At 32.8% G+C, this 11,605-nt stretch overlaps 3 protein-coding genes across 4 annotated transcripts; all 3 read left to right on the plus strand.

Annotated features, from left to right (window-relative positions):
- The first annotated feature begins 3,160 nt into the window (after window positions 1–3,160).
- On the plus strand, window positions 3,161–5,911 carry LOC105637441 (ChaC-like family protein). Its single transcript, XM_012220901.3, has 9 exons — window positions 3,161–3,387; window positions 4,023–4,144; window positions 4,265–4,341; window positions 4,471–4,527; window positions 4,809–4,865; window positions 4,986–5,026; window positions 5,108–5,179; window positions 5,269–5,348; window positions 5,454–5,911. The coding sequence occupies exons 2-9, from the start codon at window positions 4,036–4,038 to the stop codon at window positions 5,576–5,578; spliced, it is 618 nt and encodes a 205-aa protein (XP_012076291.1). The 5' UTR covers window positions 3,161–3,387; window positions 4,023–4,035; the 3' UTR covers window positions 5,579–5,911.
- Window positions 5,912–6,793: 882 nt separating this feature from the next.
- Window positions 6,794–9,614, plus strand: PBA1 (N-terminal nucleophile aminohydrolases (Ntn hydrolases) superfamily protein). The gene is made up of 8 exons (XM_012220902.4): window positions 6,794–7,046; window positions 7,205–7,281; window positions 7,389–7,444; window positions 7,868–7,940; window positions 8,126–8,237; window positions 8,699–8,772; window positions 9,110–9,184; window positions 9,283–9,614. The coding sequence occupies exons 1-8, from the start codon at window positions 6,950–6,952 to the stop codon at window positions 9,412–9,414; spliced, it is 696 nt and encodes a 231-aa protein (XP_012076292.1). The 5' UTR covers window positions 6,794–6,949; the 3' UTR covers window positions 9,415–9,614.
- A 510-nt stretch (window positions 9,615–10,124) lies between these two features.
- LOC105637443 (AIG2-like protein D) lies at window positions 10,125–11,563 on the plus strand. Of its 2 annotated transcripts, none has more exons than XM_012220904.4 (5): window positions 10,125–10,380; window positions 10,489–10,586; window positions 10,692–10,744; window positions 11,039–11,122; window positions 11,268–11,563. In XM_012220904.4, exons 1-5 carry the CDS (start codon window positions 10,244–10,246, stop codon window positions 11,409–11,411), a joined length of 516 nt encoding a protein of 171 aa, XP_012076294.1. In that variant the 5' UTR covers window positions 10,125–10,243; the 3' UTR covers window positions 11,412–11,563. The 2 variants fall into 2 exon arrangements, with proteins under 2 accessions (XP_012076294.1, XP_012076293.3); XM_012220903.4 differs by having other exon boundaries at window positions 10,134–10,380; window positions 10,489–10,561; window positions 10,652–10,744.
- The last annotated feature ends 42 nt before the right edge of the window (window positions 11,564–11,605 follow it).

The raw sequence follows: 11,605 nt of genomic DNA on the forward strand, positions 1-11,605 counted from the left end.
AGCTTTCTTAACTTCGGAAGCCAATATTCAATTTATACCATTTCTTATTTCTAGAAAATATTCTGAGTATCTCATAAGCTGTGAAAAAATTGCAAGTATATTATTGATAGTTATTGATAGATTATTTTTATATATTTATGTAAATAACTTAAAGGTTTCGTTAATTAAGGAATCAAATTCATCGAGAATCTCTCCTTTTAACTTGTTATTACCTTACTAAATAACAATGAGCTTTGAACAACTTTAAATTAGTAGTAATTCTTAGACTTGTTTATTCTGAATTCTTCTAGTTTTCTTTTGTGACTAATTTGTTCTAGAATTTAGTAGTTGAAATTGTTGCTTTATAAATTTAGTTTCTTAAAAAAGGTCAAATTGTCATTATAAACAGTAGAGGTCTCACACCTTATGATGAGTCAAAAATCATAGTCCACAAAAATAAACTACTCATTTACCATAGTCTAACCAAAGATTCCAGATCAGATCCAAAAGCTATGCAAATAGAAAAATCTTATAATAATAAAGTAGAAGAAGAAGCAGCAAAATTGATTGCAAAAAGAAATACAAAAGCTATGTATAAGAGAAACTTGATAAGAAATACAAAAGCTATGTATAAGAAATACAAAAACTTATAATAATAAAGTAGAAGAAGAAGCAGCAAAATTGACTACAAAAAGAAATACAAAAGCTATGTATAAGAGAAACAATTGATTTCTTTTAGCATATCTCACTATTTCCATTGTTATATAACAAACTACCAAACAACGAACTTTCCCGCGTAAACATTTCAATTTAGTGAGAATCTACGATAGGAAATACTTAAAATGCATTAATTTTCAGATTCTACAATTTTTGAGTTTTCATCTCAAAGTACAAAATAAGCCAATGACATCAATAAAACTAACACAAAAGGAAAAAATTAAAGAGATTTCAAATGCCAAAAGAATCTAATTGAAAAGGGTTACCTTTATGGGCAGGGTCTCTATTATCCATCATGGTAATATCTGAGCTAGAGAAAAATGAAGAATTTTCAATTAACAAATATAAACCAACATATGTTATGGATAGTAAAGTAGTTTTAAGTACTCATTTATAAAAGATTAAAGGTATTTTGAAATAAAAAATCAGAAATAAAAAAAATAGAAAATGATTTACTATCCAAAAATAAAAGAAATATCACCTGAAAAGCATAATCATTCATTAGTCAATTCAGTTGTTCGAGTAGAAATCACAACAAAGTTGTTCAACTCTTGTAATTTTTGGATAGAAGCAAGGCTACATTCTTCCCCAAATCATCTTCAATGAAAACAAAATTGCTGGAAAAGTCCTATAATTCAACAACTTCCTCATAGTGCAAGATCACCCCAACAAGAATCAGGTTCGGTGTTGCAAGGAATAGAGAATCCAACTACCGAAAATTAAAATTAATTTTGTGACTATTAAATTTTCATTCATACTTATTATGCACCTATCATTCCATAGGTCATTTAGAATCAGAATCAAATATGTCATTGAGATCTAAGATGGCAAAAGTCTACCTAAAAGACTTTCAGTTTATATTTACAAAACCAACATAAAGTAGCAGCTAGTACGCCAAAATAAAACAAATAAAATCAAAAACAAAATAAAAGTGAATTAATTTGTAAGATACTATATACCAAGCTCGACACCAAGGCCTTGCATCCCGGATCCAAAGTGTGTTAGAGGCAAATAGCCACCACATGATCTTGCGCTCGTAAACAGTAAGCTGATGGCTATGAAGAAAATCATCAATGTGATTTGATGGGCTTATTATGCTAGAAATACTAATTTGCATATCAAACCTCATTTTATTATTTCTCCAATTATCCACGCTTGATAATCACATAAAATTAATAAAAAAAACCTAGTGTCACTAATAGGAGGATCGACAATAAAAGGAAAAGATAAAATCAAGGTTTCATCTGCTTTTTGAAATGGACCTGATGCGCTAGACTCGTCAAAGATAACAAAGTTGGACATATTGTTTCTCCAATTATCCATGCCTGATAATCACATACAATTAATAAAAAAAAATCTAGTGTGAGAGGAGGATCGGCGATGAAAAGGAAAAGATAAATCAAGGTTCCATCTACTTTTTGAAATGGATATAATGCGTTAGACTCGTCGAAGATAGTAGAGTTGGACAAAAGAATCGACTCCAGAAACGTTTTCTAGGTTGTAGTTTATAGATTGTGTTTTTATATTTAGTCGATGAGAAAAGTTCATGAAAAAAAAAAGAAAAATATGAATTTAAAAGTGGTTAATAAATAAGAAAAACTATAAAAATTGATGAATAAATCAGAAAATTTATTAAACAAGAAAAATAGAAAGCTGAAAAAAGGAAATGCCAAATCAACCTTCTAAAATTATTTTTTACTTCACGATTATATTAAAGAGTAAATTAGATGTGGCCCTAAAGCCGTGTTATTTGGGGAAAGAAACTACCGATGTGTTTTTCTTTATATCATTAGTCAAATTTATTTTCTTTAATGTTTCCCCTACCAAAGTTGACCTCACCGAGATTTAATTTAAGATTTTCATTGCGTTGGCAAATTTTAGTTGAAGGTTGAAACCTAATTTGAGACGTGTTATTGTCCAGATACATTGAACCTGATGTGCTTTCCTTTCCTAGTTTCGATTTTTGAAGAGGCACCACACGGCACACGCTTCGCAACTTGCAACTCAGGGATGGCAACGCGGAAAACGATACTAGCTGTCTATCTGTCTAGATTCATTGCATCTAGACGCTATGATATTCTTTAGATTTTAAGTTAATAATTTTATTTCCTAATGAAAAAAGGATAATGATTTTATTGTGAATTATTAAAATATTTTGCTTATAATTAAATAAAAATAATAAAGAATAATTTCGTTATCTTTGAAAATTTAAAAATTTAAAAATCTTAGACCAACAATATTTCAATCAAAATGCAATTTTTGTTTTTATAATCGGAAAAAAATGTAAAACAGTCAATTAATTAATATCCAAAGAGAAAATATGTATGACACGAATAAAAATATAAAATCAGTAAAGCGTAGGTGGAGTTAATGAGGCGGGCCCACTCTGTCCTCCTTGAAGTTGGCTTGGCTCCCCTAGTTGTTGCAATTGCATAAATGGTCTCCACCACCGCCTCGCCATTTCCCTCGAAAACCAGGAAAAAATACGGAGCTCCGAGAGAGATACAGAAAGAGAGAATCCTGAAGAAATTTCGGCTAAACCTTCATCGTTTAGCCCTTATTCTCTCTTTTCGTTTCTCTCTTTAGCGCTACCTCCGATTTCTTCAACATTCAGCTTTCTTCGTCGGCCAGATTGGTGCATATCTGCCATTACTCCCTCGCCAGTTCTTAAACTCGGTCTTCGATCTTCTTGTAAGCAACTCAACTTCCTTCACGTTACTTTTTCGTGTACGATATAATGTGCTTTTATTGATTACAAATTTTCATTTTCTGTTTTTTAAACTACGTTGGCTGTTTTATTTCACTTTTTTTTTAATCTCCTTTTCGGAATCGCCTGTTTGATTTGTTGGTATATTGGTGGAATAGAATGAAATAGAAAAATCGAATAGTCACTTTTCTAGTTTTAAGTGAAAGCTAAGAAAGAAACGTAATCAGAATGAAAAAGTTAGTCTGTAGATTGTAAATTTATATATACTCTATGATAATTGTGAAAGGCAACTGGTTTCTCAAATTGTTACCTGTCAAAATGAAAATAAACAGGAAAAAAAAAATCTGACATTTATGCATACAACTGGACAAACCATGATGGGGCACCTTGGGCTAGAGTTTAATTTTCGTTAGATTGGGATAAGATAAGAGCTACAAGAATAAAGGAAATTAAACACAGGACTAAAACTGGGGGACTGGTTTATTGACTGATGTGTTACGGACTAGTTTTTTAGATAGTAACCCGCTATCTGAAGTTTTAGTTTTAGTTGTTTTAATTTTAATTACACTTTATATTTCTTTGGTGGAGTGGTGACGGTAACGAAAGTTTTATGTCTCAGGAGTTATACCAAAATGGTGTTCTGGGTTTTTGGCTATGGTTCGTTGGTGTGGAACCCGGGATTTGAATATGATGAGAAAGTGATAGGCTTTATCAAGGATTACAGACGAGTATTTGATCTTGGTATGTTTATCATTAATTTACATTTGTTGGATCTATTACTGATTTGTGGACGTTTTACAGTATTAGTTCTACAATTTAAAATTGCCTTCTTAATTCTTTGTTCACATTTCTGTATTCCAGCATGCATTGATCACAGAGGTACACCTGAACGTCCTGCGAGAACTTGCACATTGGAAAATGTTGAAGGATCTGTTTGCGTAAGTAGATCTTGTTATTAGCAGTCATCTCATTTTACCTAATTTTGGTAGCGAAGATCAGACAAGAGTTTGTTGTTTCAACAGACATGTTTCCCCTTATTTATGATTTTTTTTGTCCTTTACTTTTAGTGGGGTGCTGCTTACTGTGTTCGTGGAGGACCTGAAAGGGAAAGACTAACAATGGAGGTATATGCTTTTGTCACCTTTCAACTTTAAACGTCTTAGGATGATAAAAGTGGCAGTAATAAAGAATGTTTGTGAGCAAAAATATAGTAGCTATGACTGAGTGGCATTATTATGGGCATTTTGCTAATTCATTAAAACAAGTGCCTAGGAAGTGCATGACCTTATTTATTTGAATTAATAATGTTCCTTTATTATAAAAAGAGAATCTTTCATCCTTTTGTCCATCATGTTGATTTACATTTTGCTGGAAAGCAAACTGATAATTTTTTTTCCCCCTGTAGTATTTGGAACGGAGAGAATGTGAATATGATAAGAAAACCCTTGTAGAATTTTACAAGGTGAGCTGACGGTTTCTTTCATTCGAGTTTTAAACCTGAAATTGTCAATTTGATTACCTATGCTTCTGTTTTCATGCCTGCTATGTTCTTATTTCTAATTATGTGTTTCACTTGATCTAGGAAGGGGATCACTCGCGACCTGCTTTAACAGGAGTCATAGTGTGAGTAGCTGCTTGACATCAATTCAAACCATTGTTTTATTACAACAGGCAATGACAAGACCTATTTTGCTTCATGTACAGTTTCACTTCCACTCCGGATAAAATATCAAACAAGTACTACTTGGGACCTGCTCCCTTGGAGGAAATGGCTAGGTATATTGCATTGGCCTATTTAATTTATTTTTTTTCATCCCAGCCAAGTTAATTCTTTCGTTTGAAGAGATTCTTTTTTACTATTTCAGCCAAATTGCAACGGCCCATGGACCTTGTGGGAATAACAGAGACTACCTATTCCTGTTAGAAAAAGCCATGTTTGATATTGGTGAGAATCATTTTCTTAAAATGCACCTATCATTGTGCATAAATGTATCATATCACTTGAATCATCACAATTTTCCCAAATGCTTGAGCGCTCAATGTCTAACAGGTCATGAAGATGACATGGTGATTGAATTGGCAAATGAAGTGAGGAAGGTACTTGTTGCGCTTAATTCCTATGTTCCAGCCCTTAAACTACGTCCACTCACGGAAGCTGTGGCGCTGGATTCTTAATATTGAAGACAGATAACTGAAGGAAAGGGGGGCATAAACCAGAGCTCCACTAACTTGATTACACTCCTGGAGAATCCTCTCTGTTTTTTCGTTTTTTACACCCTGCCAAAAGATTATTATTATTATTATTATTTTTTTTTCGTATGTTCCCGTCATTGCTTCTTAGTTATTAGCATCCACTTGTCTGTTTAGGCTCATAGCATTGCTGTGTCTCTAACATTAACCATAGTGTTTGAGCAAAAGAGATGTAACTGGCCAACGGCCGCCCGCTATAAACAATGATAATTTTTATTTTTGAGAACAATGATAAATGATAACTGGTGATTCCTTCAACGTGAGTTCCTGGGAAACGAACAATCCCAAAGCCGAAATTCTTCTATTTGAATCCTCCATTCGACATTTGATTCTTTATAAAAGTAATCAAAAAAATAGTTTAAATGATATTATGAATAAACAACTAGAAAAATTAAAAAATAAAATTTTCTTTTAAAAAAATAAGATGTTGAGCTAAGAGAGATCTTAAAATTGATTTTTTTTTTTTTTTTTTAATATGATGCTATACAAAGAGAAGTTTTAAAATTTTGTTTTGTTTTAATTTTTATAGTTATTGAAAAATAATGGTGGAGAGATAAGATTTGATTAGAAAGATTGATTATATAAATAAATAGATACAGATAAAAAATTTTAAAAATATGAAGTTATTAAGTACTAATATCTATTAATTATAAAATCTATTTTTGTGTATTTTTTTTTAAAATACGGATGTACAAATTATTAACGTTTAAGAAACATACATCATCATGAAATAATTTTAGAGAGTTAATAACCCATTCCAAATAATCGGTCATAGAACTAGTGGCTCTAATTATGGTATTTGCCACGTAATTCCCATATTGTATATATGGATTAATAAATTATATTGATTATTAATATACTATAATTAAATATTAAGCATCCAATCAAACTATAGAAAATAAAGAAAAAAATTAAAAATTTCTATAAATAGGAAAATAGAAAGCTAAATAAAGGGAATGCCTTGTGTTTTCTATTTGTTTTAATTTTTTATAATATGATTAAATTAAAAAAATTGAGGCTTCTAATTAAAATATAAAAAATAAAGAAAATTATTTGTATTATTATTATTATTTGAAATGTTTATTATTATTATTATTATTGTCATTATTATTATTATTATTATATTATCGGAGACGAGGAAAACAAATATAGAGAACAGAATAGGCTTGAGGAGGAAGTCAGATTCCAGGCATAAAGAACTGAAATTACAAAATCGCTCTCCCTCTCCCTTCTTTGCTTTTGCTTTACTAATCCTTATTGTTTCTGATTGAACTTTGGTTAATCTTTACTAAGTTAATGGATCTCAACGCTCCTCACTCCATGGGTACTACTATCATCGGCGTCACCTATAACGGTGGCGTGGTACTCGGTGCTGACTCTCGCACCAGCACTGGTAAATATTTAGCTTTCTGTCTTAGATTTGTTATTTTTGCTCATAAAGCTTCGATTGGTTGATTGTCGAAGTATTCTCAATCCAAGTTCAAAAAGAAAAATGTGTGGGTTTTGAGTTTGACGAAATTTTATAAATTTGTGAGGTGCTGCTTTTTTCAGGAATGTATGTTGCTAATAGGGCATCTGACAAAATTACTCAGCTAACTGACAATGTTTACATTTGCCGTTCTGGATCGGTATTATTTTCTCTGTTCTTATTTGTCTCCTAATTCCAATTAATTGAAGATGATTGTTACTACTGTGTTTATTATGAATGCTAATTTCATGCTCGTTTCTTTTGCAGGCTGCAGATTCCCAAATTGTATCTGATTATGTGCGTTACTTTCTTCATCAACACACGTGAGTGCTTTTTCATTTTCTTGTTAATTTTGTCTAGGCATTTACCTATTGTTTGGATCAAGGGTTTTTTAGAGTAAGGTATTGAGTTGTTTGGGGAAGTTTATTTTAAAGGAACGGTTTTAGGCTATCTTTTAGCTATTGATGAATATTCTGTGAGCCATTACTGTTCAACTCATTCGTAGGCAGTAATTAAATGGCATGTGGGGGTGATTGTCAAACTCTACATAATGACCTTTGATGTTACTTTACAATTTTGTTATACGAGGATTTATAGGTTGGATAGTGTTTATACATTTGCGGAGTTGGTGAAGATTGGAATGTTTTACTTCTGTTGGTACTTAGTGTTTTGCTGGAAGTAAATAGTCCATAATGGTATTCTTGTAGTTAGTAATTTTCTGAATAACAAATTACTCTTTTGGACAGAATACAGCTAGGGCAGCCTGCAACTGTCAAAGTTGCTGCGAATCTTGTCAGGCTACTATCTTATAACAATAAGGTTTGTGCTTACTTTACTTTTGATTGAGAGAGAACAGAAGGAAGGGAAAAACTGGGGAGAGGAGGGGATGTTATGGATTTGCTATTTTGGTTTCCTCGTTAAGTTGCTAGGGATCCTTATTCAAAAAGTTCACAATCTTGAGTTTTCCTACTCATGCTTGACCTTCTACAATTTTTGCATTGCAGAACATGCTGGAAACTGGCATAATAGTTGGTGGGTGGGACAAGTACGAGGGTGGTAAAATTTATGGAATTCCTCTTGGTGGGACAATAATAGAGCAGCCTTTTGCTATAGGAGGTATATATTTCCCCCTCTACTCTATGAACGAGGTTTTCACAGAGCCAGGGGATTCTCATGCACCAGGGATGGTGCATCTTAATTTGATGCCGTAGCTTGATTACATTTACTATTACCCGTGCATTTGATTTGATCTAGATTCACCTCTAATTTTTTTTTTTTTTAAATATACCATGTTATTTATAGCCTTTCTCCTTTGATAATGGTTAAATATTTTTTCGGCTTGCAGTTTAGTTCTTGGAGTTGACTTACATATCTATTTGCGCTTGGCTTGTCACTGTGTATTTTTCTAAAAATTTCTTTGAGTATTGGAACAGCTTTGAATTGCTTAATGCTTTAGTGATTAACATCTTGTGATTTTGGGATTCTATTTTTAAATATTAATTGATGCAAATAGAAAATCTTATTACTGCAATGATAATATAATATCAGAACAGTTGAAATAATGATGGGATTTTCAGGATCTGGCTCCAGTTATTTGTATGGATTCTTTGATCAAGCATGGAAAGAAGGAATGACAAAAGATGAAGCTGAGGTATGTAGCTGTCAATGCAAATGGAACAATTATTTAATAACTTGGAACAGATTTTTGATGAACAATTTTGATGTTTGATTGGACTTTATCCCTAGTTTTGACTTGTGAAGTTATATCTATTTGAAACAAAACTGTGTTACTAGGGTTAAGATTGATTGACGGAAGTGCAAATTTAAGATGAAAAATGGATTTTGGTTTTGATAGGACAACTGAGCTACACAAATTCCTCATTTATATGGATAATGGATCTGTGTGCTACTTAGTCAGTAGAGAAGAATATATGTGCAAGAAATAATATCTAAGCATTGATTATAAAAGTAACTTGGATGCGTGGCAGCAATTAGTTGTGAAGGCAGTTTCCCTGGCAATCGCAAGAGATGGCGCTAGCGGTGGTGTTGTGCGCACTGTCATTGTAAGTTTTTCAGGAGTAAGCAATGTAGATATTTCTCATATTCAAAGCTCAAAAAATGATCTAGAACTCTTTTGGTCTATGATGTGGTGTTTTTGCAGATTAATTCAGAGGGAGTGACAAGAAACTACTATCCTGGCGACACACTTCCGCTGTGGCATGAAGAGTTAGAGCCTCAGAATTCACTATTGGATATGCTTAATACCTCTAGTCCTGAGCCAATGAACATATGATGACTTGAAAGATAGACATGGCTTGCCATATTTTAGCATTTACGTCACTGGCTGTCCTGCTACATTTCATTTTCTTCTTCTATTAAATAGGACTATTTGTATGTCTTGGAAAGAGACTCTTGTATTTGTTCAACTTGCAACTTAAAGATGCTATGTATTTCAGACCTTGGATTTGGTTATTTTTACCACTTGATTATTAACTGGCCATGGCACCAAGGCAACTCTAGCAAATGAGTCGGTGGAATTACCAATATTTTTGGAGTCAGCCATTTTGGGCCTATTTAAAGGTGGATCTGGATCCAGTGGGTCCATCCGGTCGGTCTACATTTGATCTTCCGCCTGGGCTCTTGTTGTTTATTATCGTAATATCACAGTTTAACAAGCTTTAGAACGTTGAATTTCTTACGCCAATAAAATTAAAACATAAAATTTTTCTAAAAAAGCAAACTTTTACGGATTGAGATTAGGTTCCGTTTGGAAAATAATTTATCTTTCAAAAATATTTTTTTAATTATAGGCCATATTTTTTTTTATAATTATAAAAAATTTAGTATTAAACATAAAAATAATAAATTTTTATAGTCGCCTGTCTAAACCAACTAGGCATGTATACATATACATATACATACAATACATACATATATATATATATATCGTAGAGTTAGATTGGATGTTGAGAAAATAAATGTGGCGGGTTATGGTTGGTGCAGTAGCGATAACAGATTTTTTTTTTAACCGCAAATTCATTTATTTATATTTGTATTATATTATAAGTGGAACAATTAAATGGTTAGCGTGGTTATCTACAGTAGATAGAAAGTTGGAGACGATGAGTTCGGCTTCAGCAATGGCAGGCGTCAGTGAGTTTCACAAAGTGTTCGTGTACGGAAGCCTCCTAGCTGACGATGTCGTTCGAGTCCTGTTGAACCGCATCCCTCAATCCTCCACCGCCATCCTAAACGGCTTGTCTGTTTTCGCTTTTCATTTGATAATATATTCCGATCGGTGCTTGTTGTTTTTCGTTTCTTGGATTTGATTTTTTCTTTTTCACTGAATAAGGAATATATTTTGCAGTCATAGGTTTAGCATAAGAGGCTGTGTTTATCCTGCCATTTTACCTGTCCCCAAGCAGCAAGTTATCGGCAAGGTCTTTCCAATTAATTCTTCTTTTTGTGTGTATTTTCTTTTTCTTTCTTTTTTTTATTATTTATTTAAATAAAAATAAAGTTGAGCGCAGGTCCTCTTTGGCATCACTGATCCTGAATTAGATATTTTAGATACGTTCGAGGACGTTGAGTATCGAAGGACAATGGTTGAGGTTTCCTTGATGGTATGGGCGACTTTCTCTTCTAAAATCCTTATCCTTCTATTTCTATAAGCTCAGCTATGTTTGCATATATTCTGCAAATAATCAATGTTTCTGTTTTTGTTTCTCCCGACACATTGAGAGACTTTCTTTCCATGTATGGAGAGTTCCTATTTTATGTGTGTTGAGCTAGCTTTTGGGGTTAGTTAGGTCCATGGTCATTTTCTTCACATGGTATCAGAGAGCCCATGCCCCATATGTTCTTGCCTGTGCATGACCATCATCTACCTAATTGGATGTTCTAATGATACTATGCAGGATAATACTGAGAAATTACAAGCATATGCTTATGTCTGGTGCGACAAAGATGATCCCAACTTGTTTGGAGAATGGGATTTCGAGGTAAACTTGTTGTCTTCTCTTTTGTCTTACGGTATATTTTACTGTAGCAAATAAATGTTTATGACTTCGTTAAGAGATTTTGGTGTTTTATTTTATTCCATTCTTTGTTCCTTCCTTACATACTGATCTTTCGTGATGAATAAAGGAATGGAAAAGAACGCACATGAATGATTTTCTCAAGATGACCACTGGATTTATGGAAGAACTAGAGCTGCCCGAATCAAAGCCTAGAGTAGCCACTTATGAATCCTTCTTTCAGCCAGATGGCAACCCTTCCTCTACGCCTTGATGGTGTCCTCAACATCTGAAACATGTTATTCTACTTTTTAACATTCAATTGTTTCAAGGGCAAAAACACGTCTATTTAGAAGGTTCATGATGTGTCATTTGTCCATTATAATGCTTATTATGTTTATTTCTAGTAATTCACAGGCTTTACAAGATCTGTTTCCCATATGATTAAAATTACGCAAAAGAACCGCT

The sequence above is a fragment of the Jatropha curcas genome, chromosome 8 (genome assembly GCF_041381405.1).
Source record: "Jatropha curcas cultivar XTBG-Jc1 chromosome 8, XTBG_Jcur_1.0, whole genome shotgun sequence".
In the NCBI taxonomy this organism is placed as follows: Eukaryota; Viridiplantae; Streptophyta; class Magnoliopsida; order Malpighiales; family Euphorbiaceae; genus Jatropha; species Jatropha curcas.